Raw genomic sequence first — 23444 nt, 5'->3', positions numbered from 1 at the left:
TGTTGTCAATCTCATATATCCACATACCATGTTGTAAATTCAAATCATATATCATCACATATCATATTATCAGTATTGCCTTGCAATAACAAATGCAAGGCCATCTTTAATCTATACAGATCAGTGTTTATGGTTGTTAGTCCTCATCAATTCTGATCTCAAAGTTCATCAGGGTCCCGTCACTGTCCTGGTCCAACACGGTCCTTTCTTCTCCCTGCAGAACATGATCCAAGAGAGGGGTGGACGTGTGTTCCAGGCCCTGTCTCCATACCAGTCCCCCAGCACCTCTCCCAGCCACAGTCCCACTAGGGGGCGCTCTCCCTCTCCCCCTGTACACTGGCCCCCACCACGCCTGCGCTCTCCACCAGCCAGCAACAGCAGGAAGGGAGCCAAAGGGAAGAAGTGAACACACACACACACACACACCTCAATTTACACACATGTACACATATACAGTATACACACACTCACTACACACATCACAACCCATGTTTGCAGTTTCATTTTTCACTGTATTAGAACTTAAAAGTACTGTACTGCATGTCAGTGTATTAATATATTAATATAATTAATATTTATTGATTTGGTTTATTTATTGATTCATTGATTTATTGACCTCAGTAAGACATATTTTAATTATTTGCAACTTTCAGCAAGTCATGCTGTAATTTCATGCTTTTTACAGAACAAGCACTTCCACATGTACTAACAGTAGAAGTTAAATCAAACTGTCAGAGAGAAAATGTGTCCAGTGTCATTTCATGAACTGATTTTTATTTTATTCAGGCACACTTAAAAATATAATTTCAATGCCATTCTTTACAGCAATAAATTAATTATACAAACAGCATTACAGTGCATCCATATAAAATATAGCTTTCTTTCTCGTTATTTTGCTAGTAGCAGTGTTGAACTGACAGTTCTATGTGACTCATGGGCAGTATGACTGACACTTTAATCTTCTTTAAACGATTAAGCGGCTCTTAAACCAATGAGGCTGTCAGCACTGATGAGATTTTCTCCCACTTTACCATCTCATGTGCAGACCCAGAAAGGGCAATTGGGTTTAAGCTACTTTATGCTGTAATATTACAATGGTGTGACACACAGCTTAGGCGACTAATTATGTGCAAGAATATAATTCAATACATTGTTGTGCCAGTTGCTGAGACAATTGGATTGTAAGTACTATTATGCAAACATAGGTACTCCCCTTGGGGGAAATATATTCAACTTTCTTTTATACCAAATTATGTAACTATAACAATGACTCTAATAGTGGAAAAATGAGTATTTAAATATAAAGGGCTCAATTCCTGTTGACCTGTTTCTGTAGGCATTTTAAAACACTGCTGCTCACAATTACCAATCTTGACCAATTCAGCAGAATTGCAGATGATTAAGTCTTAACCTTACACATGTATTTGACCCAAGACTTACACATGTATGTGACTTGAACCTGCATGCAGTTCCAAAATCTTCTTGGACGGATTGCGACATTGAGAAACTCTGTCTGGAGCATAAAAGATCCTTCAGCGTACCAAGTATTGGTTAGTTAGCTTTGCGGTTCTTCTAATGTTCAAGGTCACCAAGCAGACGGACTAGGACTGTACACACAGTTTAATGTGCAGTACCTCTTCTGGCTCTACAGACTCCACAGGACTCACAGTGATTACATGATGTAAGCATTAATTCATATGCAACAATGCTAGTGGTGTACTACACTAAGCTGCCTTTGACACTATAGTGTGTCTTCTGATAATGTTAATTTCAAGTGTGGATATTAAGAGTATGTAACTACATACAGCATGTGAAGACATTAACAGCATACAACTAGTTACCTTATAAATATATGTGGGCAGCCATGGCCTGGTGGTTAGGGAACTGGTCTTGTGACCGGAGGGTCGTGGGTTCGATTCCCAGACCTGAGGCCATGACTGAGGTGCCCCTGAGCAAGGCCCACACACCCTCAATTGCTCACTTGTATAAAAAATGAGATAAAAATTTAAGTCGCTCTGGATAAGGGCATCTGCCAAATGCCGTGCCACAAAAAATATTTACAATGATGATTTTTTAGCAAACATAAATCACAATGCACTATTTATAAAAAGCCATGGGTCGACCTATTAAATATCAGACCCAGAGAAAACCTTTGAAAAAAAGCTTTTGTTTAGACCTTTTTTGGATTCAGACATAGTAAACTGGAAAACACTGCTGAAAAATGTTTTCAAATCCACTCTTCGAAGTGGATAATTGTGAAAATGCAGCTTTGGTATATGTGAGGGAAAATATATAGGTCTTAGAAAATGCTGACATATGGTTGTGCCTTCCACTGTTCCAAATGGCTGAATCCGTTTACCTCAGTAATATCATGTTTTGCTGCTCAACATCATTATCTGTCAGACTAAGAAGCTGTCTATGTTTTATACAACTTTTTCTGCGTGTTGCACACAATTGCAACGTGTAAACAAAGTACCATAGTGAATATGACAAGAGTCATAGGTCAGGTTAGATAGGTGACACGTGCTCACTTGTGCATGCTCACCATTGTTTTTGCGCTGTAATTGTACACAGGGATCAATGGACTGAAAACACTAGCACAGCCAAACCGCAATAAATGGCACTTTCCAATTTACCCATGTTAGACTAGGTAGTCAGCTGGGCCTCAGGCAGGTAGCATTTGGAGTCTTGTTCTGGTGTTGTAGCCACAATACAGTCAGGCTAGGTGTTGGCTTTGAACGTGGATGCGTCCCGGGGGTCACTGCTGGGGTTACTCCAGTCGTCAGCCTCTGGTCCCAGCTGGTAATGTCTCCATGCTGACTTGTTGAACACAGGAAGTCTCTCGTAAGACTCACTGGACAGAGCCTGTAGGCGGTTAGAGAGACACTGTCTAAATATACTTTTGAAATGTCTGCTTGCAATGGTGGGGTCTGTCAAAGATCGCAGGAAGACAAAAAAAAAAAAAAGGTGTTGTATATTTTATACTGAAAATCCTCTGCTGCTACTGGATGATTTAATATAACATGCACATAAAAAAGCAAAAAATCGTGCCTACTGTGAACAGTGATGGTTTTAACATCATTTTATCAACTATTTATGTATGTACATATACACTGAACCATGATTTAAAAGGTCAATACAACATCCACAGCACTATGTAAACTGCTGCACCTTCAGATAGATGACCGCATGTGTTCCTACGCCCTCCATAGAAAAAAGGTTCATGTCTCCCTGGAAGTACCGTGCGTACAGCCTGGAGATCGGCAAGCCATAACCAAAACCAGCCTGGAGGAAGAGAACAGTGTATAACACACACACACACACACCTATACACAGCAGTATAGTGATGTTGGTGGTTACCAGTGGTACGGCAGCTTGTGATGGATTCAGTGTGGGAGTTGGAGCAGTGGAATACATGTAGTTGAAGAGGCGGTCGATCTTTCTCAAGGGGACCCCGCCTCCCTGATCACTAATCTAGAATATATACACAACATGGTATATACAGTGCACATACTACAAACAACAGCACAACACAATCATGTTACAACAGTCATTGGAAACCCAATGATCAACCCAATGAGGGCTGGATTCAAAATCACAATGAGAATCAACGTGAAAATTTTTAATCACAAGGTGATCCAATTTGTATGAATTTCATCACAGCAACTCATTATGTGACTCTAGTGTGTAAGGATCAGGGAGTCAGTGAGATCCAGGATGGTCTGCGGTTCTGTCAGATGCACTGACGTATATTGTCCCAGAATCCGGTCTGGACAATGTAAAGGTCAATGCCTTCATAACCCAAGAGCTGCCCGCTCTATCTGGTCACATACAGGAGGACCCAAGGGGCTCATTGCACCAGTGTATGGTCTGATAATGAGGTTTTCATCCTAGTACCTAAGAGCAGTCAAGGTACAGCTGACCATCACATGGAGGTTTGGGTGAATCTCCAAGGATATGCCTCCCTAGACCATCCCTGATCCACCTCCAAACTGGTCATACTTGATCATGTTGCAGGCAGCATGATGTTCACCACGGGGTATCAAGGCTCACATCTGTCACGTCCTCAGTGTGAACCTGCTAAAGAGCTACGAAGACAAAAGCATGCCAATGGTGGGGTTGCCAATTATGGTGTTATCTGGGGAATGCCAGTCCAGCTCCACGGTCCTAGGTTGTAAGCACAGGTCCCACAGAGGACGTGAGCACAGGTCCCACCAGAGGATGTGAGCACAGGTCCCACCAGAGGACGTGAGCACAGGTCCTACTAGAGGACGAGGGGCCCTCATACAGTTGTGATCAAATTTATTCAACCCCCAATGCTGCGAAGGGTTTTATGGAATTCAGTGCACATTTGTAATTGTGTTCATAATGAAATCTTACAAGGACTTGTTAAAGAACTAAATGCAACTAAGATAGCATCAATTTTTTTTGTCATAAAGTATTAAATGGCCTTTTTGTGATTTCTTCATTGACACAATTATTCAACCCCTTTACGACTACCACTCCTAAGAACAGAGGTTCATTCCAGTGTTTTCCATCAGGTATTGAAAACATCTGTGGATGTCAACGAGCAGCAATCAAGCATGATAAGCACCAATTAGGCAGATTTAAAAGGACTGTGATACTCAGCTCCTTCTAGACATCTACTGGTGTGTTTCCAAGCATGGTGAAGGCAAGAGAATGGTCCCAGAAGACAAGAGAAGAGGTTATTGCTCTTCACAAGAATGGCAATGGATATAAAAAGATTGCGAAGTTGTTAAATATTCCAAGAGACACTATCGGAAGTATCATTCGCAAGTTCAAGTTAAAGGGCACAGTGGAAACGTTACCTGGTCGTGGCAGAAAGAAGATCCTGACCGCGACTGCTGTGCGCTACCTGAAGCGTAATGTGGAGAAAAATCCCCGCGTGACTGCTAAGGAACTGAAAAAAGACCTGTCAGATGTGGGCACTGAAGTTTCAGCTCAGACAATAAGGCGCGCACTGCATAACGAAGACCTCCATGCCAGAACGCCCAGACGCACCCCCTTGCTGACTCCAAAGAACAAGAAAAGTCGACTGCAGTATGCCAAAAGTCATGTGGACAAGCCACAAAGGTTTTGGAACAGTGTACTGTGGTCAGATAAAACTAAATTAGAACTGTTTGGGACAATGGACCAGCGCTATGTTTGGAGAAGGAAGAACCAGGCTTATGAACAAAAGAACACCTTGTCTACTGTGAAGCATGGCGGGGGGTCAATTATGCTTTGGGGCTGTTTTGCTTCTAATGGTACAGGAAAGCTTCAACGTGTGCAGGGTACCATGAATTCCCTTCAGTACCAGGAGATCTTGGAGGAAAATGTGATGGAGTCAGTCACAAACCTGCGGCTTGGGAGACGTTGGACCTTCCAACAGGACAATGATCCGAAGCACACATCCAAGTCCACTAGAGCATGGTTGAACATGAAAGGCTGGAACATTCTAGAGTGGCCATCGCAATCACCAGACTTAAATCCAATTGAGAACCTCTGGTGGGACCTAAAGAAGGCAGTTGCAGTGCGCAAGCCTAAGAATGTGACTGAACTGGAGGCTTTTGCCCATGAAGAATGGGCTAAGATACCCATAGGTCGCTGCAAGACACTTGTGTCAAGCTATGCTTCACGCTTGAAAGCTGTCATAACTGGAAAAGGATGTTGTACTAAGTACTAAAAAATAATGTCACTAGGGGGTTGAATAAAACTGATAATGATGTGAGCACAGTAAAGACATTTGTGGTTATTCCATCATAAATATTATGTTATGTTTGTCTAATTTATAAGTGCCTCTTTGATATAATTGTAAATAAGATGACTGAAATGATCAAAATCAATGTCAAACTGGCCAAAACACTTTATTTCAGTGGGGGTTGAATAAATTTGATCACAACTGTATTACCCTCATGAAGTGACATCTAACAGTTTGGTCAGAAACATGCTCACCAGTAGCCCACTGGAGGTCATTTTGTCTGGCAGAATTCCTACTGTTTGCCCTTGCGCAAAGGAACAGATACTGGTAGTGACCAGGACACAATACAGTACTGTAGAGAAGAATCAGACAGATAATAAGGAGAAACTAACTGTCTGTGGCCACCACCTGTAAAATCATTCCCTTTCTGGGAGGTTGTCTTGTTGCCTCTCTAGAGCTCCTGTTGACACTTTCAGTCGCACCAAACAGGCGAAAATGACTGACAATCATTTATGCTTCCTAACTGGACAGACTAATATAATAACTGACTTGGTGTTGTACTATGAAAATGAAATGTTGCAGTCCACCTTTATGGACAGATCTTCTTTTCCCAGAGTCACAAGTGCCTTCACCGGGGGGAGTCCCTCTCCGCTATTCTCATGGAGCTCCACCGTTGCTCGCATGGAGTTCTACAAATCAAACATGTATTATGAACCGTCAGTACCGTCTCTGACCAAAACAAGCATACAAGACCAAGCCCTGGAACCCGACGGCACTTGCCTTGAAGAGCTCAAACAGCATGTGGAACAAATGGGATGGCACATAAACCACCTGGATGGGCCTAGATGGGTTCTTGGCTTGAAGGTATCAAATCATATTGATACACAGTAAGTATGAACCAGTCACGTGCAAATCTTTAAAATAGGCTGAACAGTGGTGATGTTTACAGATATCTTACTAGTGTTTGAGTTTGAACAGCGGTTCAAAGATATCGACTCACATCAAAGCGTGTGTGTGTGTGTGTGTACTATTTTCCAAGGCAGATCAATGTTACAATAGTACAATAGCAGCAATAAATCATTCAACTCACTGTTGTATTCGTGGATCTGTAGTTCAGGTGATGTCATGTAGTACTTCTCACAGAGAATCTTTGCTGTCTCATAAGCATCTGAAAGAAGGTGACAATCATAGCAGCCAATTATTTAAATTTCATTTCCTATCCTAAACAGGCTGCATATAAAAAGAAAATATAGCAAATTAACAAGTCTTAAACAATCACAGTGTGTATTGTGACATACAGGACAAGTTAATTTTGTGATTTTGCTGTGCTACAAACTAAGGGCGTACTCACACGAGGGTCTGTGATCCGGGCCCGGGCACGGTTCCCTGCCGAAGCACGGTTCCCTGCCGAAGCATGGTTCGTTTGACTAGTGTAATCGCTCCGAACCGTGCCCGGGCCCGGCCCAGTTAACCGTGCCCAGGCCCGCTTGAAGAGGTCGGCCAGGGCACAATTCGCTTGGACTCGGGCACGGTTCGCTTCTAGTATGAGCGCTATCTGTGCCCGGGCCCGCTTGGTGCCTCGTGTGATTGGTTCATTTTGCCAGAACTCAAACATGACGTCCGTGATGCGACACTCAAAAAGCGATTAAAGCTGCAAATTCCTCCGTGGATTTCTGCTGCCTCTGTAAAAATCTTCTAACACGTGCAGCACGATTAGCAGACAATCGTTGTGTTAAATGATCGATAAATCTGTGCTTGCACCGTGTTTCTGCACTCCCAAAATGACTCCAAAAATACAATAAAAAGAGAATCGTGAACTCCATAGTGTTGTGTGAGCGCACTTTTTTCCAAATAAAGTGGCGTTGTGATGACGTAAGCGTGCTCGGGCCGGTTTGATAAAGCCAGTGTGAGTGCAGGCCAGAGGGGGAGTGGGGAGGGGGGATAACCGGGCCCCAGCACGGATCCAGCAAACCGTGCCTAGTGTGAGTACGCCCTAAGGGTGGCCATGTTAGCAAGTTCTTAGTGGTACTCTCATACCTCTTACCACCTCAACCACATTGCATGCTGGGTCAATACCCCCGATGTGTTTGGGGTGGGCTGGGTTGATGCCATCACTGAAGAGGAGAGCTGTAACAGAAAGCAATTAAGCCTGACACTTAACATCAAAACCTGACATGTTAAAGCATAAGAACTTTACTAAGACATTATAGAGTAAATATAGATTATATATATGAAGTCACCCACTATGCTGGTTGATCAGCATGCGGAAGGAGATGCGGCTGGTGTAGAAGCGATCCAGAAAGTACTGCACATTGCTGCTAATGAAAGGGTCGAAGCCAAACTTCTCCTTGTACTCTATCACTCCCTGGGCCATGGTAGGAACCACATCATTGTGTCTGTTCCGAATCTGGATAAGGGTTTCTAGGAAACTGACCATTTGAACAGGAGACAAAAAAGGCCAGAAAAGGCCCAACTGTCAAAAACATACACTACCGTTCAAAAGTTTGGGGTCACCTAGACAATTTTGTGTTTTCCCTGAAATCTCATACTTTTATATATCAAATGAGTTGCAAAATGAATAGAAATATAGTCCAGACATTGACAAGGTAGAAATAATGTTTTTTTTTATTATTATTTGAAATAATTTTCTACTTTAAACTTTGCTTTCGTCAAAGAATGCTCCCGTAGCAGCAATTACAGCATTGCAGACCTTTGGCATTCTAGCTGTTAATTTGCTGAGGTAATCTGGAGAAACTTCACCCCATGCTTCCAGAAGCCGCTCCCACAAGTTTGATTGGGTTGATGTGCACTTTTTTCGTACCATACGGTCAAGCTGCTCCCACAACAGCTCGATGGGGTGGAGATCTGGTGACTGCACTGGCCACTCCATTACCGATAAAACACCAGCTGCCTGCTTCTTCTCTAAATAGTTTGTGCATAATTTGGAGGTGTGCTTTGGGTCATTGTCCTGTTGCAGGATGAAATTGGCTCCAATCAAGCGCTGTCCACAGGGTATGGTATGGCGTTGCAAAATGGAGTGATAGCCTTCCTTATTCAAAATCCCTTTTACCTTGTACAAATCTCCCACTTTACCAGCACCAACGCAACCCCAGACCATCACATTACCTCCACCATGTTTGACAGATGGTGTCAGGCACTCATCCAGCATCTTTTCAGTTGTTCTGCGTCTCACAAATGTTCGTCTGTGTGATCCAAACATCTCAGACTTCTTGATTCGTCTGTCCATAACACTTTTTTTCCAATGTTCCTCTGTCCAATGTCTGTGTTCTTTTGTCCATATTAATCTTTTTCTTTTATTAGCCAGTCTCAGATAGGGCTTTTTCTTTGCCACTCTGCCCTGAAGGCCAGCATCCCGGAGTCGCCTCTTCACTGTAGACGTTGACACTGGCGTTTTGCGGGTACTATTTAATGAAGCTGCCAGTTGAGGACCTGTGAGGCGTTGATTTCTCAAACTGGAGACTGTAATGTACTTGTCTTGTTGCTCAGTTGTGCAGCGGGGCCTTCCACTTCTCCTTCTACTCTGGTTAGAGCCTGTCTGTGCTCTCCTCTGAAGGGAGTAGTACACACCATTGTAGGAAATCTTCAATTTCTTGGCAATGTCTCGCATGGAATAGCCTTCATTTCTCAGAACAAGAATAGACTGTCGAGTTTCAATTGAAAGTTGTCTTTTTCTGGCCATTTTGTGAGTTTACTCAAACCAACAATTGTAATGCTCCAGATTCTCAACTAGCTGAAAGGAAGGTCAGTTTTATAGCTTCTCTAATCAGCAAAACTGTTTTCAGCTGTGCTAACCTACTTGCACAAGGGTTTTCAAGGGTTTTCTAAATATCCAATAGCCTCCTTACACAGTTAGCAAACACAATGTACCATTAGAACACTGGAATGATGGTTGTTGGAAATGGGTCTCCATACATCTATGTAGATATTGCATTAAAAACCAGACGTTTACAGCTAGAATTTACCACATTGATAATGTATATAGTGTATTTTTGATGCATTTAATATTAGCTAAATTGAAAAAAAAAAAACTGCTTTTCTTTCAAAAATAAGAAAATTTCTAAGTGACCCCAAACTTTTGAACGGTAGTGTACAAGACACCTCCTTTCAGCAAGTGTAGTTTCAGCTGCTCTATCAGGATATATTCTGACAAGCTGTATAGAGCCACTAAGTTCTACTAAAAATGATTGGGCTCACACATTTAAAAATCTATGTCTAATGAAATGTAAAAAGTGTGTTTGTTAACTCAACAAAACAAAGTGTAGCTCCCTGCTTTAGGACCTCCCCTAGGCACATTACTCACTTGTTGAGGGTACGAGGATCCTCTGGACTCTGGTTCTCATACTCCAATAGCTCCTCAAAGCTCTGACTGTACCTGAAAAAGCAGAGGAACCACCATCCCATGAATTTAACCATCATTTTTAAACTGACTGCTGTATTCTAGATACTTCCAAGATGGAGAACTTCAGATATAATTGTGGGTTCATGTGAAAGATGTTTCTCTGTTATTGAGAAGAACTCAGTCCAACTATTACAGCCTGATCCTACAGGTTTAGTTGCTCTTTGAGCTTCAGCCTCTCACCAGGTCTGGACCAACTGCACAGACGGCTGACCTAGCAGGTTGCCAGGCAGAAGGGTAACTTCTCGCATTGTATTTGCCAGCCGAACTGGCAGCTCCTTCTTCAGAAACATGTAGGAGGTCTTCTCGCATGCATTCTCTCTACCTGGACGAGAGGGAAAGTACTGGGATAACACAAACGACACTTTGCAAGTGTAAATAGGTTAATGTGCGTGTGTGATCTGCATGTCTGTGTGCCCTGCTGCCACACCACAAGGCAAAGCACCCCTGCCAGGAAAGTGTCTCGTAACTAATATTGACCACCAAATATGTTACTATCTTTAGGTGACTCCTGTACCAAGACCACATTGAAGCACACAAATCAGGATAATATGCAATGGGTCTTTTGGGAATGACTACCAGAAACTGTGCTACCAAATAGTTAGATTTCTTGAACTAGGGTTTTTCACCTAGTATTGTGCAACACTGCATTGGTGGGAGAAAATAAGCATGAATTAAGATAAATATGACACTGTGTTGATCCCAAAGGAAACCGTATGGAGATGAGATGATGTGAGGTGTTTGGATGGGATTGTTGTGAAAATTAAGTCATGACATTAACGTAGCTAAGAACCAGAACTAAACCCAATCCAATCCTTTATATTTAGAAAATACTTGCACAAAATACTCAGTAAATATACTCATAGCTGCTCATGGAACAATGATAAATCATACTGTAATGCATATGGACGATTACTGACAGTTAGAGCCGTTATCATTATAGGCTATAAAGAAGAGTCCGTCAAAGCTCCATCCTTACTGGATGTATAAAAGGACAAGGTATAAACCTCAAAGTTCTTAAACCTGCTTGCATGACCTGATGCATTTTCAAAACACTGCAAAATAATAAATGACCTCTTTGATGATGCACCATCATGTTTACAAGGTACGATGTATTTTGCCGTGAAGGTGGTATTTAATCACCACATCCACTTAATTAAATTCCACTTCACCCAACACGTCTATGCACGGTGTGCGAATGTGCCTTTGCGTATCTGAACAACAACTGCTAAAGCCTTGTGGGTACACATGCAAGCACTTGCAACACAAAGCTGCCATTGTGTAATCTGCTCTGAAGAAGATAGAAAGTAATCTGTCTGAAAACATGTTATCAGTTTCATCCAAACACTGATCTCTCCATGTTGGTACAACATGCACGTGAGACAAATGTCTGTTGCATTTTGGCTCTATAACATGCAGCCAATTCTCCCCCCAGTTTTAAATACCCAGTTATTCAGCTATAAAAAACATAAAAGACTTGATAAAACAATGTAAAAGACATTTCTGTTTCAGTTCAAGAGACCCATCTCCCCACACTGATCAGCGTATTACCAAGCCCATCATGGAAGGACTCCTGTACACTTGAAGTCCACATAAAGATCAAAGGTATCTTTTGCTTTCAATTACACCGCCTCTTTGCAGTCTTTACTTTATATGATCTGATCTTTGGCATACGACACCACACTCGCTGGGTGGCGCTGACAGTTAATCAATCTTAAAATGTCATCAGACAAATGAGCCTGCAACATTAATTTAAATGCTAATGTTCTAATGTCTAATCTTTTAGTTTTTACTTTATTTTCTTTCGCCATTTTACTAATACAATTTATTTGAATAACGCTTTATTCATGTGAATCTCAGCGTAGTCTACATTTAGAAAATTGATTATATATTATTCTGATTGCTTTCAAGAAGATGAAATAAATTTAGCATGTTAATCTTGAAAATATCTTAAGAATAAGCACAAGGCCTCATTACCTTTAACAATAAAGGAAGCCCTTAACCATAAGCGGAGTACGTTGTCTCAGTTACATCTCCGCACCAGCTCTCAACACTGAAACTAGTTTTAAAGTAATAATGCTTTACAATAATGCAAAGATAATAAATATAAGGAGTGGCTCGTGTTGGGAAAACAACCAAAATACTTCTACTGTACATACTACACATAACTTAAATAACCATAACTATTAGTCAACAACACAACTATAATCAGGAGGATTTTACTGCACAGCCGCCTATGTAACCACTCTGATATTTGACCTTGGAGTCAAAACTGTCATTTAATAGGAGGGAAAGGCCTGCAGAAGTGAGTATCTCTACGGTGCCTGCTGCTTTCACTTTGTACGCCTCCAGCGTCCGACATGTTCACACCTGTTCCTTTTTCTTCAAAAAATAATAAGCTTGCGTTTTCTGCCAAGAAAAAACAGTGTCTGTCTTTTGAACGGACAAAACGCAGTCGAATGTATTGTTTATTTGAAGACTTTGGCTGTTTTCAGTGAAAGAGAAATCTTGGTCTGTTTTCTCACTACCGAGTGACGTGAACCAGAAGCGAGATGGTTCGTTTGTCAGGAAGATGCGTCGTCGGTACTCACCGAAATCCAAAAACTGTTTAATGGACATCGGTGAGGGCGAAAACCTGGAATAATATTCTATTTTCGGTGTGACATCTTTCAGTAAGAAGTTAAACAACTTCATGATTACGAAATACAGATAAGGCAAATGCGCTGCTCACACGCAGAACCATATACACCATCCAAAAAATCCATATATTCATGAGCGGTCCACTGTACGAGCCGCTGGTTTCTTCCCCGTCTAGTCCCAGACCTCTGGCGCGCGATACACACCGCGAGCGGTGCCCGATCTGCGCGACAGTTCCGGACGCCTAGCGGCAGTTGTCACGCGCCGAAGTGGAAGTTTCGTTGGCTCGCGCTGGGCGTCTTGCGATGTCCCCCGGTGCTGCGCATTAAAACTTTTTTTTTACTTTTAAACTTTTGCTATAGTCGGTTTAAGGATATCTTTTGATTTCAAGACAACAGAAAAGTATTTGTAATTCCCGGTGAGTTGCACAGTTCCACAGAAAAAATATAAACAAATGCAAAAAATCCCTTTCACGCATGCAGCTTTTATTTAGTGGACTAATAAAATAAAGTAGGCTATAAACTAGATGGCACAAGCAATATTGTGCTTCATGGAAAAGTCCAAATGCCCTCAAAAATGTAAAAAAAAGCTCCCTGTATAAATTCACATTTAATAGATTTTTAAATTTTTTAATTTTGCATTCATGCCTGATACTAGACACTGCTGTAGTCAGCAAAGGTTAAGAATAAAATGCCTGTTATGCACATAAACACTAATTATTTATGTATCATTTGCTGTCCAAAATGATGAAATTATATAGCAGTGCCTAAAGCCTACCAATCCTGTTTTGGTCAGTTTTACGTACTCCAAAACTAATTGACTGATGGTAACTTTTTTTTTCTATAAAAAAAAGGCAGTTTATGTCTGTTTTTTGTGTGTGTGCAGAGCCGGAGTGGCTAATCGGGAGATTCGGGAGGATTCCCGATGGGCCGGCTCATGTCAATCTCTAGTTTGGGCCGATTGGGAGGGAAAAATTATTTTGGGCCGGATTTGGGCATGAAACTCCCGGGCTGAAAAAGTGTCCCACTCCGGCCCTGTGTGTGTGTGTGTGTGTGTGTGTGTGTGTGTGTGTGGTGTGTATACACATAAATACGTATATGCCAATTTATTTTGTATTCCTATGTTTCGCAAGAACTGCTATTCACAAACAAATACAATGGTATAAATATATATTAAACACATCCAACACCTTCCCTTGATTGTAATCTGGCTACATCAGAAAGAAAGGTGGACACAGGTTGACGCACCATACACAGGATACAGAACTCCACTACACACAACTTACTGACTTGGGTACAAGTGTGATGCTACAGCTGGTGGCTTAAAATGTACAGAAATATGGAAGCCTGTTGGGTACAATAATAGAGTAGATATACCTAATAAATGTAGTACTTAGTACCTAGTTACCTTAGTACCTAATAAACTTAGTACTTATACCACTTGGTATAAATGCAGTTTCAGTACTGAAAATGTATGCAAGTTACTAAACATAACTCAGTGTGTACTTCAGATATATTTTCCTGGGATGCTCCCCTCGCCAACTCACATACTTCCATTTGGTCAAAGTGACCACAGGCATGGCCACTCTCTCCCTCCAGCTGTTGTCAATGACCCTTCTCCTATGACGATTATTACACTTGATTTAGTGGGTCTTTGTGTCACGTTATTTATTTCTAATAAAAAAAGCCTTCATTTTTAAGCTTCAATAGTTCTACCATGTATTTTACAATTAATACTAATGTGTGAAATGTCAGAAATGAGGTGCTTAGTTTTTACCTCAGGCCATGTTTGCTCTGTTTTTGCTGTTTGTAGTCATCTCTAATCCCAGCGACTAGTAAGACATGCTTTTCTTGTACTATATATTGTGTACGTGTATAATTAGAAAGTGTTTCAACACGACTGAATATGAGCTAAATACACAATTAATAACACACCAAATATGTCCACAACATGTCTACGGTTCACCACTGAACTGCAGTATTGTTTGAAAATAATGGCCTCTCCACATGCTTGCAAGGTATGGACAAAGTGAGGTAATCAAGTCAGTAAGAGAGCTCGTCTTCTCAATGGATGAAAATAAGAAAATATATATGATTATGCCCTTTAGGTCTGGACCTTGCGGTGCAACCTGAACTCTGACAGCACACTTCTCTTTAAAATACTGAGACACAACTCTATTAAAAACCAAAATTTGATCTAAAATGTGTGAAATGTCTTGACACATGTCTCCATCTCATGCTGTGTGTTCCTCCAGTGAGGCTGTCTTCATGTCCATCTTCTCATTCTGCTCACCGTCGATCTCGTAGGTGTCCAGTGTGATGGGGTCATATGTGCGCCGGTACAGCATGTGATTTACCAGGGTGATGATGAACATCTCCATAATCATCAGCTCCTGACTGATCACTATACACACAGAGATACAGTATTGTATCAGTTTGCATCCAGTAATGGCAGCAACAAAATAAACAATGTTGTATCAATCATTGCCTGCAATATTTGTTTTAGTCTACTCGGAAACCTGGAGTGGTTAGTTTAATGTAAATGTTTGATTTTATTTGGTAAAACAATAAAGCAAACAGTTTTTGCAGTGAACACTACAAAATATCTATCTATATCTAACTCAACATATTCCTTATTATAATTATATTTTTTGAACATTTTCATATCTCATATTCTAAAAATTTTAGTGAATTCAAAGATGTTAAAGGTCAATGATACTGTATGTACAGAAATATAATAATAATAATAATAATAATAATAATAATGAACAAAAACTATGTTAACTGATATGTGCCACTCTACTTTATTTTATATGATTACATTTCTATCAAATCACTCACCAAATTGATTGGGGACAGCAATATAGAACGAGAGAGAGAGTGACTCACAAGATCCTCGGGCAATAGATGAAAATGGCGGAGAGCATGCAATGGTGCCATCAAGGGCCAGGATACTGATAATTGCTGACTGTAACTGACTCAGGACGAGAACAAGCTGAAAGTGCCCAGAGACAAAATGGTCATTAAAACCTATAAAATCATATTACAAATTTGTATAATTTAAAGAAATGTCCACCAGGTGTCACTGTTGGTCATTATGAAAAAAAGATGCAAGCAGACTGACCTGATACATGGCATATTTAGGGACGATTTTCACCTTGCGCAGTGTATTTTTTATATTCATGAACATGATGGCTACAGGCCATAGAGAAATGAGAGTCAGGACTCCAATGAATGGGTTTATCCAGATAGCAGCTCCAGTTATCTCAAGCTAGGTAAGAATACACATGAGAAAACAACAGTTAGGCAAGAGAAGAAGGGATAGCCTATTGCTTGTGTGTTGGTAAGTGGGGTTGATCACATACATCCGCAAGGTCAAAGTTTCCGTTAGTCCATAGGACAACAGAGAAGACGGACAGGGCGGTTTTCATGATGGCATACTGAAGAGATCCCAGCTTTAGGAGGAACAGCATCCGCCTGAACAAGACACAAGCGCTGTTATCAAAGGACATGTACCGTCAGCTTTACAGCAACACTTGATCTCATTCCAGTTAAACGCATGACGCATCCAGCCAGGATTTTGTACCCTGTAATGTTCTCGAAGGGGTTGATAATGAGACACGTGTGATCATAGTAAAGTTTACAGCAGCCACTCCTCAGACGCTATCTCCCCTAGACATGGCCTCACACATGGCCTCGTGTAGGACGTACACAGAACAAGCTGCGGTGTACTGCTATTATTAACGTACTGACCAAAACGTGCCCCATAGAAGCACAATATTTTGACGAGCGCAATGTCAATCTGGAGAAGTGGAAGTTAATCTGGAGAAGCAGGCCGCTGGACAGGTGAGACCTGGCGCTGGGCGGTCCGTGGCACGAGCGTACCGTGTCACGCGCACTCTGGGGAGGCACGGGCAACAGCAGCAACAGGGTCCCGTATTGATGCGAAACGTCCGGCTCTCTGTGTAGCGCAGGAAGGCCTCGTCCCCCCCGCTCTCCTCAAGCATGAGGATGAGAACCTTGTAGATTACAACTGCGAAGTATCTGCAGGGAGGATTAGAGCAGTATTAGTATAGAGCACTTTTGTGAGAGCCCTATATTGGAAATACTTGTTTTGAATGTTAGGAATGGTCCAATACAGTGGAAGTCACTCATTACTTCCCATGGATTTTGAACATCTAATTGACAGTGATTCTAATGAGTTTCTTACGAGTTGGAGGTCATATCTGTGAACATAGTGGCTTTTGGGATCCACAATCCAAGACAAGACATAGTAGCAATGACCTGGCAAGCACAGGTAGAATGGGGTTAGCTCCTCACACACAACCTGGGAAGATTCCTAACTGATCATAGCCATGGCCGGTTAATACCTAGGGAGTTTCAGGTTGCTTGTTTTTCTAAGATCTACTCAAATCACGCTACAGGATTTTATATATATTGGGGGGAAATATTTGGGAGAGAAATTAGGGTTTTGTGCAAAGTAATTGCAGGAACTCTTACTGGTGCGGCACCATTGACCCATATGATGGTGGTCTTCTTTGGGGATGGAACATTTTTGTAGATGTACACACACTCCTCCAAATACAGTAACAATGACAAACTGGCCATGAATGTGAGAACAGAGTACAGAGCAATGCCAAACAAATCCAGCTCTGAGATAAGAAAGAAACGGAAATAGAAACAGGGGATATTGGTATTAATCAATACATTCATCACAATAACCTCAGAACTTCAAAGCTGCATGTTCCACAGTTCCAGCTACCACCACCTCAGCACCAAATTTGTATGTAATTAATAGGCTCATCATGATATCTTGGTGCTCTTGGGGGCCCCTTGGTGGAGTCTCGAAGATTTCTTGGGCCGCCTCTTAACAATGTATTTATTTTGGTAAAATCTAACCTGTAAACCCTGTATGCTTAATGTAAATCATTACAGGACACAAACTGGTCTACTTGTTATTGGGACCTTATCAATCAGAGATAAAAACACAGACAAAGCAATTGACAGTTAAATACAGGTCACTTACGAGTTATGACATCGATGGCCAGTGGAGGCTCCTGTAAACATGTAGGATCGGTTCCATTCAAATAATCCATTTTAATTAGTACTGAATAAAAGTTCAGTGATAACAAAGAGAAGCGAGCAATGTAGTTTAGCGATTTTCCCAAAATGGATGAAAACTTGATTGTCCAAGTAGATATAATATATCTCCAAATATATTACGTTGACTGTGTCAGATCACTGTCGGAAAAAAAATCCTATCAGTTCATAAGTTACTTGGTGAAAAATGTCAGACAAATCACCTCCTCTCTGAGCACGTCACTGTGTTCTCCAATAAAATCTTAGATGCATCTCAGATTGCTCTTGGCTTGAAGTTTATAGGATACTGAACATTCAGGTGTTACCTTATGTTTTACAAAAGAGAAGAATCATGGTCTTTGGTTTCGTATATATTGGTACTGTACACATTCCTCAGGTTATTGGTTAATATGCCTGTATAGGCAGGTGACTTATCAACTGTCTAAAACATGAACTTTGAATGGGAAGCTCAAAGCCAATGGACTTTAAGTTCCAAAAGCGTAGAGGGAAAAGCTATTGAAAAACCAATTTGTATTGAATATTTTTTTGGAAAAAAATTCAAAAAGACGAAATTGATTTTCATGTGTGAAACCTGTGGTGTGTTGTAGGCTAAACATATCTTAAGGAACAATCCATAAAATATCAGCATTGATCAAGAATGTCATATCACTGTCCATGTACAAGTTCATATTAGGTCTATTATGTCTATTATGTATTATTAGGTCTATTATGTTCAAAAAGTTAAAACAAAATTGAATCCATGAAGCATTCCTACAACAGACTTCCTACTATTAGATATCAACAGCTTAGAGCTGAGGTACAATTATAGCATTTCGTGCTAGCTGTTCTTTTGTTTCATTAAGCCCCAAGGCAAGTTTTTCCTTGTATTACTTTTCCATCAGCTCTCCTTAACCAGTGAAGTGAGTGGATGCTGAAATTAGCCATAATTCATGGACAGTACAAACAACTTTGATAGATTTAGCCAGATTTAATGCATACACTGGTTTAATCCCAAACCAAGAGAGAAAACCAAAGGTTTTAACCACACAAAAAGAGCAATAAAACATCATACAGAAAAGAATCACCTGTTAAGTGCTGACATTATAAAACTACAGTACTTCTTAAATTGTAGATGTATAGGTCAATATGCAATGCTAACTCTACAAACTCTACACATTTACGAGGACACCAGCTTACGCTGTCTTCTGTGATCTGAAGTTCATTCCCCTTTGCCATGCTCGTATTATAACCTTCAGAGCAATTGCATGTCGCAAAAAAACACTGCACTGATATGGTCTTCAATGATAAATATTGCAGAATGCTACAAAAAAAACAGGTTTGCACATTTTGTACAGTACTTCTTTTCAAATCTTATGCTGAAAGTAAGCATATGCTGAGCTAGTGTTAAACCTTCCATTTTTATGGTAGAGTTATTATGGTAGGAAAGGAGTCTGGGATTTGCATTGAAACTGACCTTAGGACATCTTAGAATAAAATATTTTACACAGAACTACAGTCATCAACACTGAGGTCACTCACCCCTTCATTCACTGAATGTCAGTGAACATGTGGCTGTTAATGGTTGCCCAGAATGTCTGCAACTCTCTCTTTCATGACATCACATAAAGTTCCATAATGGTAAGTTATAAGATATATTCATACCTTCATATAAGGTATATATAGGTTCTTAATCCCATTATAAGGAAGGCAGTTCTGGTAGCAGCTTTTTGGGACCCCAATTCAGAGATCATTTCTTTTAATAAACTAATAATTATAATAAGCTTATTTTGTATATCACTTGGTTAATAAAGTTTACAAAGTGATTTACTGAAAAAAGTTGAAATACAAGCACATATGAATGCTTCACTGACAGCTAGTCAGCAGCAGACATATATACAGTTCTCAGGTCATAGAACAGTTTTTCAGACATTACATCATTCTTTAAAAATTGCAATTGATGGAAACATCCTGGTTTTTAGCCATCACAGATATGCACTCTTAGAGGAGTAAGGTTCAAAACTTCAGCAAGCACCCTTTTCTTCCACCTGTGTTTCCCTGCGCAGATCTGTGACTGGATGTTTGTGATCTTTCCCTGTTTCTTTCTCTTTGATAGCTAAAGTACAGAAGATGACTGAAACTGTTAGTCTATTGTCTATCTTCCATTTTGACCTCTCAATAAAACTACCCTTTTAGGAGAAGTACATTTTACTTTCTCATGAAACACTAGCATGTGTATATGAGGGTGTATGTAGTGTATCTTTGCCTTATTTTAACAAGGTCATTTGCCCTTGCAGCAGGATCTGCATTAACATGCGCTCTGTGGCGAGCCACTTTTTCTTTACTTGTGAGAGGTATGTGACGATCGCAGGAGGAGGCACGACGACCGAAGTAACAGTGAAACATATAACATATAATGAAGACTCAGGTGAAGTCCAGCGCGATAGCGCAAGCACAAAAACAGTCCACTCACACAGGCACGAACTTTAAGACAAAGACGAGCACGAGACATTGCGCGAACGCACATTAAATAGGTGCTGAACACATTCCCCAGTGATCACGAGACACGACACAGGTGAGACTAACGAACACGCTCACTAACAACCCACACCCACAGAACTACAAACATGGCGGCACGCAGACAAAGACAATGTAACGACACGCCCACAAGGAGGGGTCCGGAGCTGTCACCGTGACACCCAGGCTCTGTGACATCACCTCTTCTGAGGTGACATAGGGTGAGCAAACCATCCTGCTTGCCTCTGAGGTAGACCTCTTCCTCCGGCCGGCTTCCCTTCTCAGACCTCACGGTCACCTCTGAACAAATAGAGGTGGAAGAGCCCGCTGCCTCCTCGCCCTCGCTGTCGGACTCAGCGGGGGGGTGCGCACACGGACAGAGGGGGGCTGACGTCTTGCTCCCCTTGACCGTAATACTCGGTTGGAGCCAAGTAAATGGATGGAGGGGGGCTGACGTCTGGTTCCTCTTCCCCGTAATACTCGGTTGGGGCCGAGTAAACAGACGAAGGGGGGCTGATGTCTGGCTCCTCTTCACCATAATACTCGGTCAGGGCCGAGGAAATGGACGGAGGGGGGCTGATGTCCTCATCCTCACCCTCACTGTTTAGCACTCCATGGGGACGGAGCCTACCGAGGGCAGAGGGCTGACTTCTTCAGTCCGGGGAGATTCGGAGTGTTCGGGTGGGGCGAAGCTGGCTTCGCTCTCGTCCTCCGAGCCCTCTGAGGGAGGAAAACTATCCTTCTCCTTGGACTCATCACTCCCAAACTCGTATTCCGGGGGGGTTAAGGCCCACGCACCTGTACCCACGACGATGGGCTCGCTGGATTCCTCCTCTGGGTATGCCAGGTATGCCAGGGGGATGGACTCCTTCAGAAGCGCGTGGTAGCCCTCTCTCCACGCAGCCTCGAAGAACCCTTCGGCGTTCTTTTCCTTTATGCGCTCCTGGGAAGACGCATGCCGGCGTACGTCCCCTTCTACGTACGGGACGCGTATCCTGGCATTTTGGTGGCTTGTCTTTCTGTGACGATCGAAGGAGGAGGCACGACGACCGAAGTAACAGTGAAACATATAACATTTAATGAAGACTCAGGTGAAGTCCAGCGTAATAGCGCAAGCACAAAAACAGTCCACTCACGCAGGCACGAACTTTAAGACAAAGACGAGCACGAGACATTGCGCGAACGCACATTAAATAGGTGCTGAACACATTCCCCAGTGATCACGAGACACGGCACAGGTGAGACTAACGAACATGCTCACTAACAACCCACACCCACGGAACTACAAACATGGACATAACGGCACGCAGACAACTTAACAACACGCCCACAAGGAGGGCTCCGGAGCTGTCACCGTGACAAGGCATCTATTAGAAGAGGAGAGAGTTTGTTGTTTGCATACACAGGTTTCCACCTACATACTTCTTGTTTATGTGCACTATCCTTTAGAAATGTGAAAAAAACATTCATTTAGAGATGTTATTATTCTCTTTAGACTACATTTCAAGCTGTATATTATGGTATATTATAATTTTTATAATAACAATAATTTAAATAATTTTATTATTAATAATAATAATACAAAAATAATACAAAAAAAAACAAAAGTAGAAATATTGTCCATAAATTTATCAAATTTGTGTCATAAAGGAAATTTTGCATGCATTATTGTGGACGACTATGTAAACAAGACCTTAGTTTGAATATTTCAAACTATTTTTTATATTAACTTAAATATTTAATGATAATTTTTTTTAATTAACATTTTACTGAGGTCATACCATTTGACATAGGTATTCTAATCATACCTGACCATGACCTGAATCTGCTTTATTTTGTCACATTATACAGAGAGTTACTAATCTTGACTTGTGGCAGTTGGAGTCTTCAGAGGTCCTTCTGTTTGACATCACATTCTGTTACATGATCTTCTGGCTCAAAATGTTCAAAATGGCTCCAAAAAGGGTAGTTGCACCAGTAGACATGCCAGACATTGGACTTGGCAGACATGATTCCCCATGTTAATGGAAATATACAGAACGGCCATGTTTCTCTATTATTAATTGATGTTAATACTTGTTTAAGCTTATGCCAGTGTATTTCAGAAGCTGTTTAGAATGTCATTACACATTTTTTCAACAACTTATATTCTTGGTGCTACATTTTTATGGTTACATCATTTAGACAATTTTGCCCTTTTCCTCTCAATATGATCTCAGACTGTAATAAAATCAGGCATGTCAAAATAGGGGCCAAAAGAAAAAGATATTTCAAAGTAAATTATAGCTTTTTTTTTAAATTATCACATTTTTAAAATTATTCAAACTTCAGAGACAGAAAAAAAATGAGTGGCACGTCTTTCACCTGATTACAAAAGAACATTATGATTTATGTCCTTCTGATTAGCAGTGATTCAGTATGTACCGATAATCATGTCCTTGTGTATGCATTAGAGGAATGAGCAAAGACAGAAAGCACTGTCATCTGCCACTATGTTACCTGTCAGCTGTTTCTGTGTACAACTGATACGTCAGTTTCTTCCACTAAAAACAGGAAAGCTCCATATTAGGAGGAATACACTTGTGAAAACTGTCTACTGCGCATTCTCCCCCCTCAGTTTCTCAGTGTGCCCAAATGTACTGTAAACATGTGATAACAACGGAATAAATCAGACTGCCCTCTCTCCTCAGAGAGGAGTTCTAGACGAGACTTTCTTACTTATGTAATAATACTCTCTTGTAACCACCTGAGTCCTCATCTATTTTCAGGAAATTTCTACAATAAATTGGCGTCATGAACGAGGGTCGGCGAGAGGCACCCAGAGAGGCGGTGACTGATCTTGGAGGACAAATCCCGAGGGAAAAATCCCTGGCAGGGCTGGGCAAAGTGGGAACCCCGCGAGAAAAGGGAAAGTACCTATCCAGGGAGTGACGTAACCGCCCATCTCCGGAGATGTTCTCTGCCCGATCTCACGGAGGTAAGTGGAAATATTTTGTATAGGAATTTTTACCTTTTTTTTTCTCAAATGTAGTAATTCTGCCAGAGTCTGCCCGGAGGAAGTGGTTCTCTGTAATAAGTTAGGGATATAGACAGACAT

General features: G+C 41.3%; 3 protein-coding genes across 5 annotated transcripts in view; 1 reads left to right on the top strand and 2 right to left on the bottom strand.

Annotated features, from left to right (window-relative positions):
- pcyt1bb (phosphate cytidylyltransferase 1B, choline b) overlaps positions 1-831 on the top strand; it is a 9490-nt gene extending 8659 nt beyond the window's left edge. For both annotated transcript variants that reach the window (XM_076980346.1, XM_076980347.1), the window contains one exon: positions 221-831. In XM_076980346.1, the coding sequence (XP_076836461.1) occupies positions 221-406 (186 nt within the window). In that variant the 3' untranslated portion in view covers positions 407-831. The remainder of the gene's footprint in view (positions 1-220) is intronic.
- pdk3b (pyruvate dehydrogenase kinase, isozyme 3b) lies at positions 755-13013 on the bottom strand. 2 transcript variants are annotated; one of them, XM_076980344.1, is made up of 11 exons: positions 12710-13013; positions 10302-10443; positions 10023-10094; positions 7946-8130; positions 7739-7828; positions 6792-6869; positions 6482-6558; positions 6289-6390; positions 3361-3474; positions 3172-3285; positions 755-2865 (listed from the first exon to the last, which is right to left on the bottom strand). In XM_076980344.1, the coding sequence occupies exons 1-11, from the start codon at positions 12810-12812 to the stop codon at positions 2722-2724; spliced, it is 1221 nt and encodes a 406-aa protein (XP_076836459.1). In that variant the 5' UTR covers positions 12813-13013; the 3' UTR covers positions 755-2721. The 2 variants fall into 2 exon arrangements, with proteins under 2 accessions (XP_076836459.1, XP_076836460.1); XM_076980345.1 differs by having other exon boundaries at positions 10302-10439.
- An 897-nt stretch (positions 13014-13910) lies between these two features.
- Positions 13911-18108, bottom strand: LOC143482085 (organic solute transporter subunit alpha-like). Its single transcript, XM_076980348.1, has 8 exons — positions 17781-18108; positions 17255-17406; positions 16965-17038; positions 16640-16798; positions 16120-16231; positions 15879-16025; positions 15644-15749; positions 13911-15158 (listed from the first exon to the last, which is right to left on the bottom strand). The coding sequence occupies exons 1-8, from the start codon at positions 17848-17850 to the stop codon at positions 14989-14991; spliced, it is 990 nt and encodes a 329-aa protein (XP_076836463.1). The 5' UTR covers positions 17851-18108; the 3' UTR covers positions 13911-14988.
- Positions 18109-23444: the final 5336 nt, after the last annotated feature.

This window comes from Brachyhypopomus gauderio, chromosome 18, assembly GCF_052324685.1.
Source record: "Brachyhypopomus gauderio isolate BG-103 chromosome 18, BGAUD_0.2, whole genome shotgun sequence".
In the NCBI taxonomy this organism is placed as follows: Eukaryota; Metazoa; Chordata; class Actinopteri; order Gymnotiformes; family Hypopomidae; genus Brachyhypopomus; species Brachyhypopomus gauderio.
Note: the sequence above shows the minus strand (reverse complement) of the source record. Positions and strands in the feature narration are given on the sequence as shown.

Excerpts from the sequence above, each read along its gene's own strand:
- pdk3b (XM_076980344.1), bottom strand. The coding sequence starts at position 12,812 with ATGAAGTTGTTTAACTTCTTACTGAAAGATGTCACACCGAAAATAGAA. Across the intron at positions 8,131-10,022 it reads GATCCTCGTACCCTCAACAA|TTTCCTAGAAACCCTTATCC; the intron begins GTGAGTAATGTG and ends TCAAATGGTCAG. Across the intron at positions 6,870-7,738 it reads TGTGGTTGAGGTGGTAAGAG|ATGCTTATGAGACAGCAAAG; the intron begins GTATGAGAGTAC and ends ACCTTCTTTCAG.
- LOC143482085 (XM_076980348.1), bottom strand. The coding sequence starts at position 17,850 with ATGGATTATTTGAATGGAACCGATCCTACATGTTTACAGGAGCCTCCA. Across the intron at positions 16,799-16,964 it reads ACAGATATGACCTCCAACTC|ATACTTCGCAGTTGTAATCT; the intron begins GTAAGAAACTCA and ends TCCTCCCTGCAG. Across the intron at positions 16,026-16,119 it reads GAAACTTTGACCTTGCGGAT|CTTGAGATAACTGGAGCTGC; the intron begins GTATGTGATCAA and ends ATTCTTACCTAG.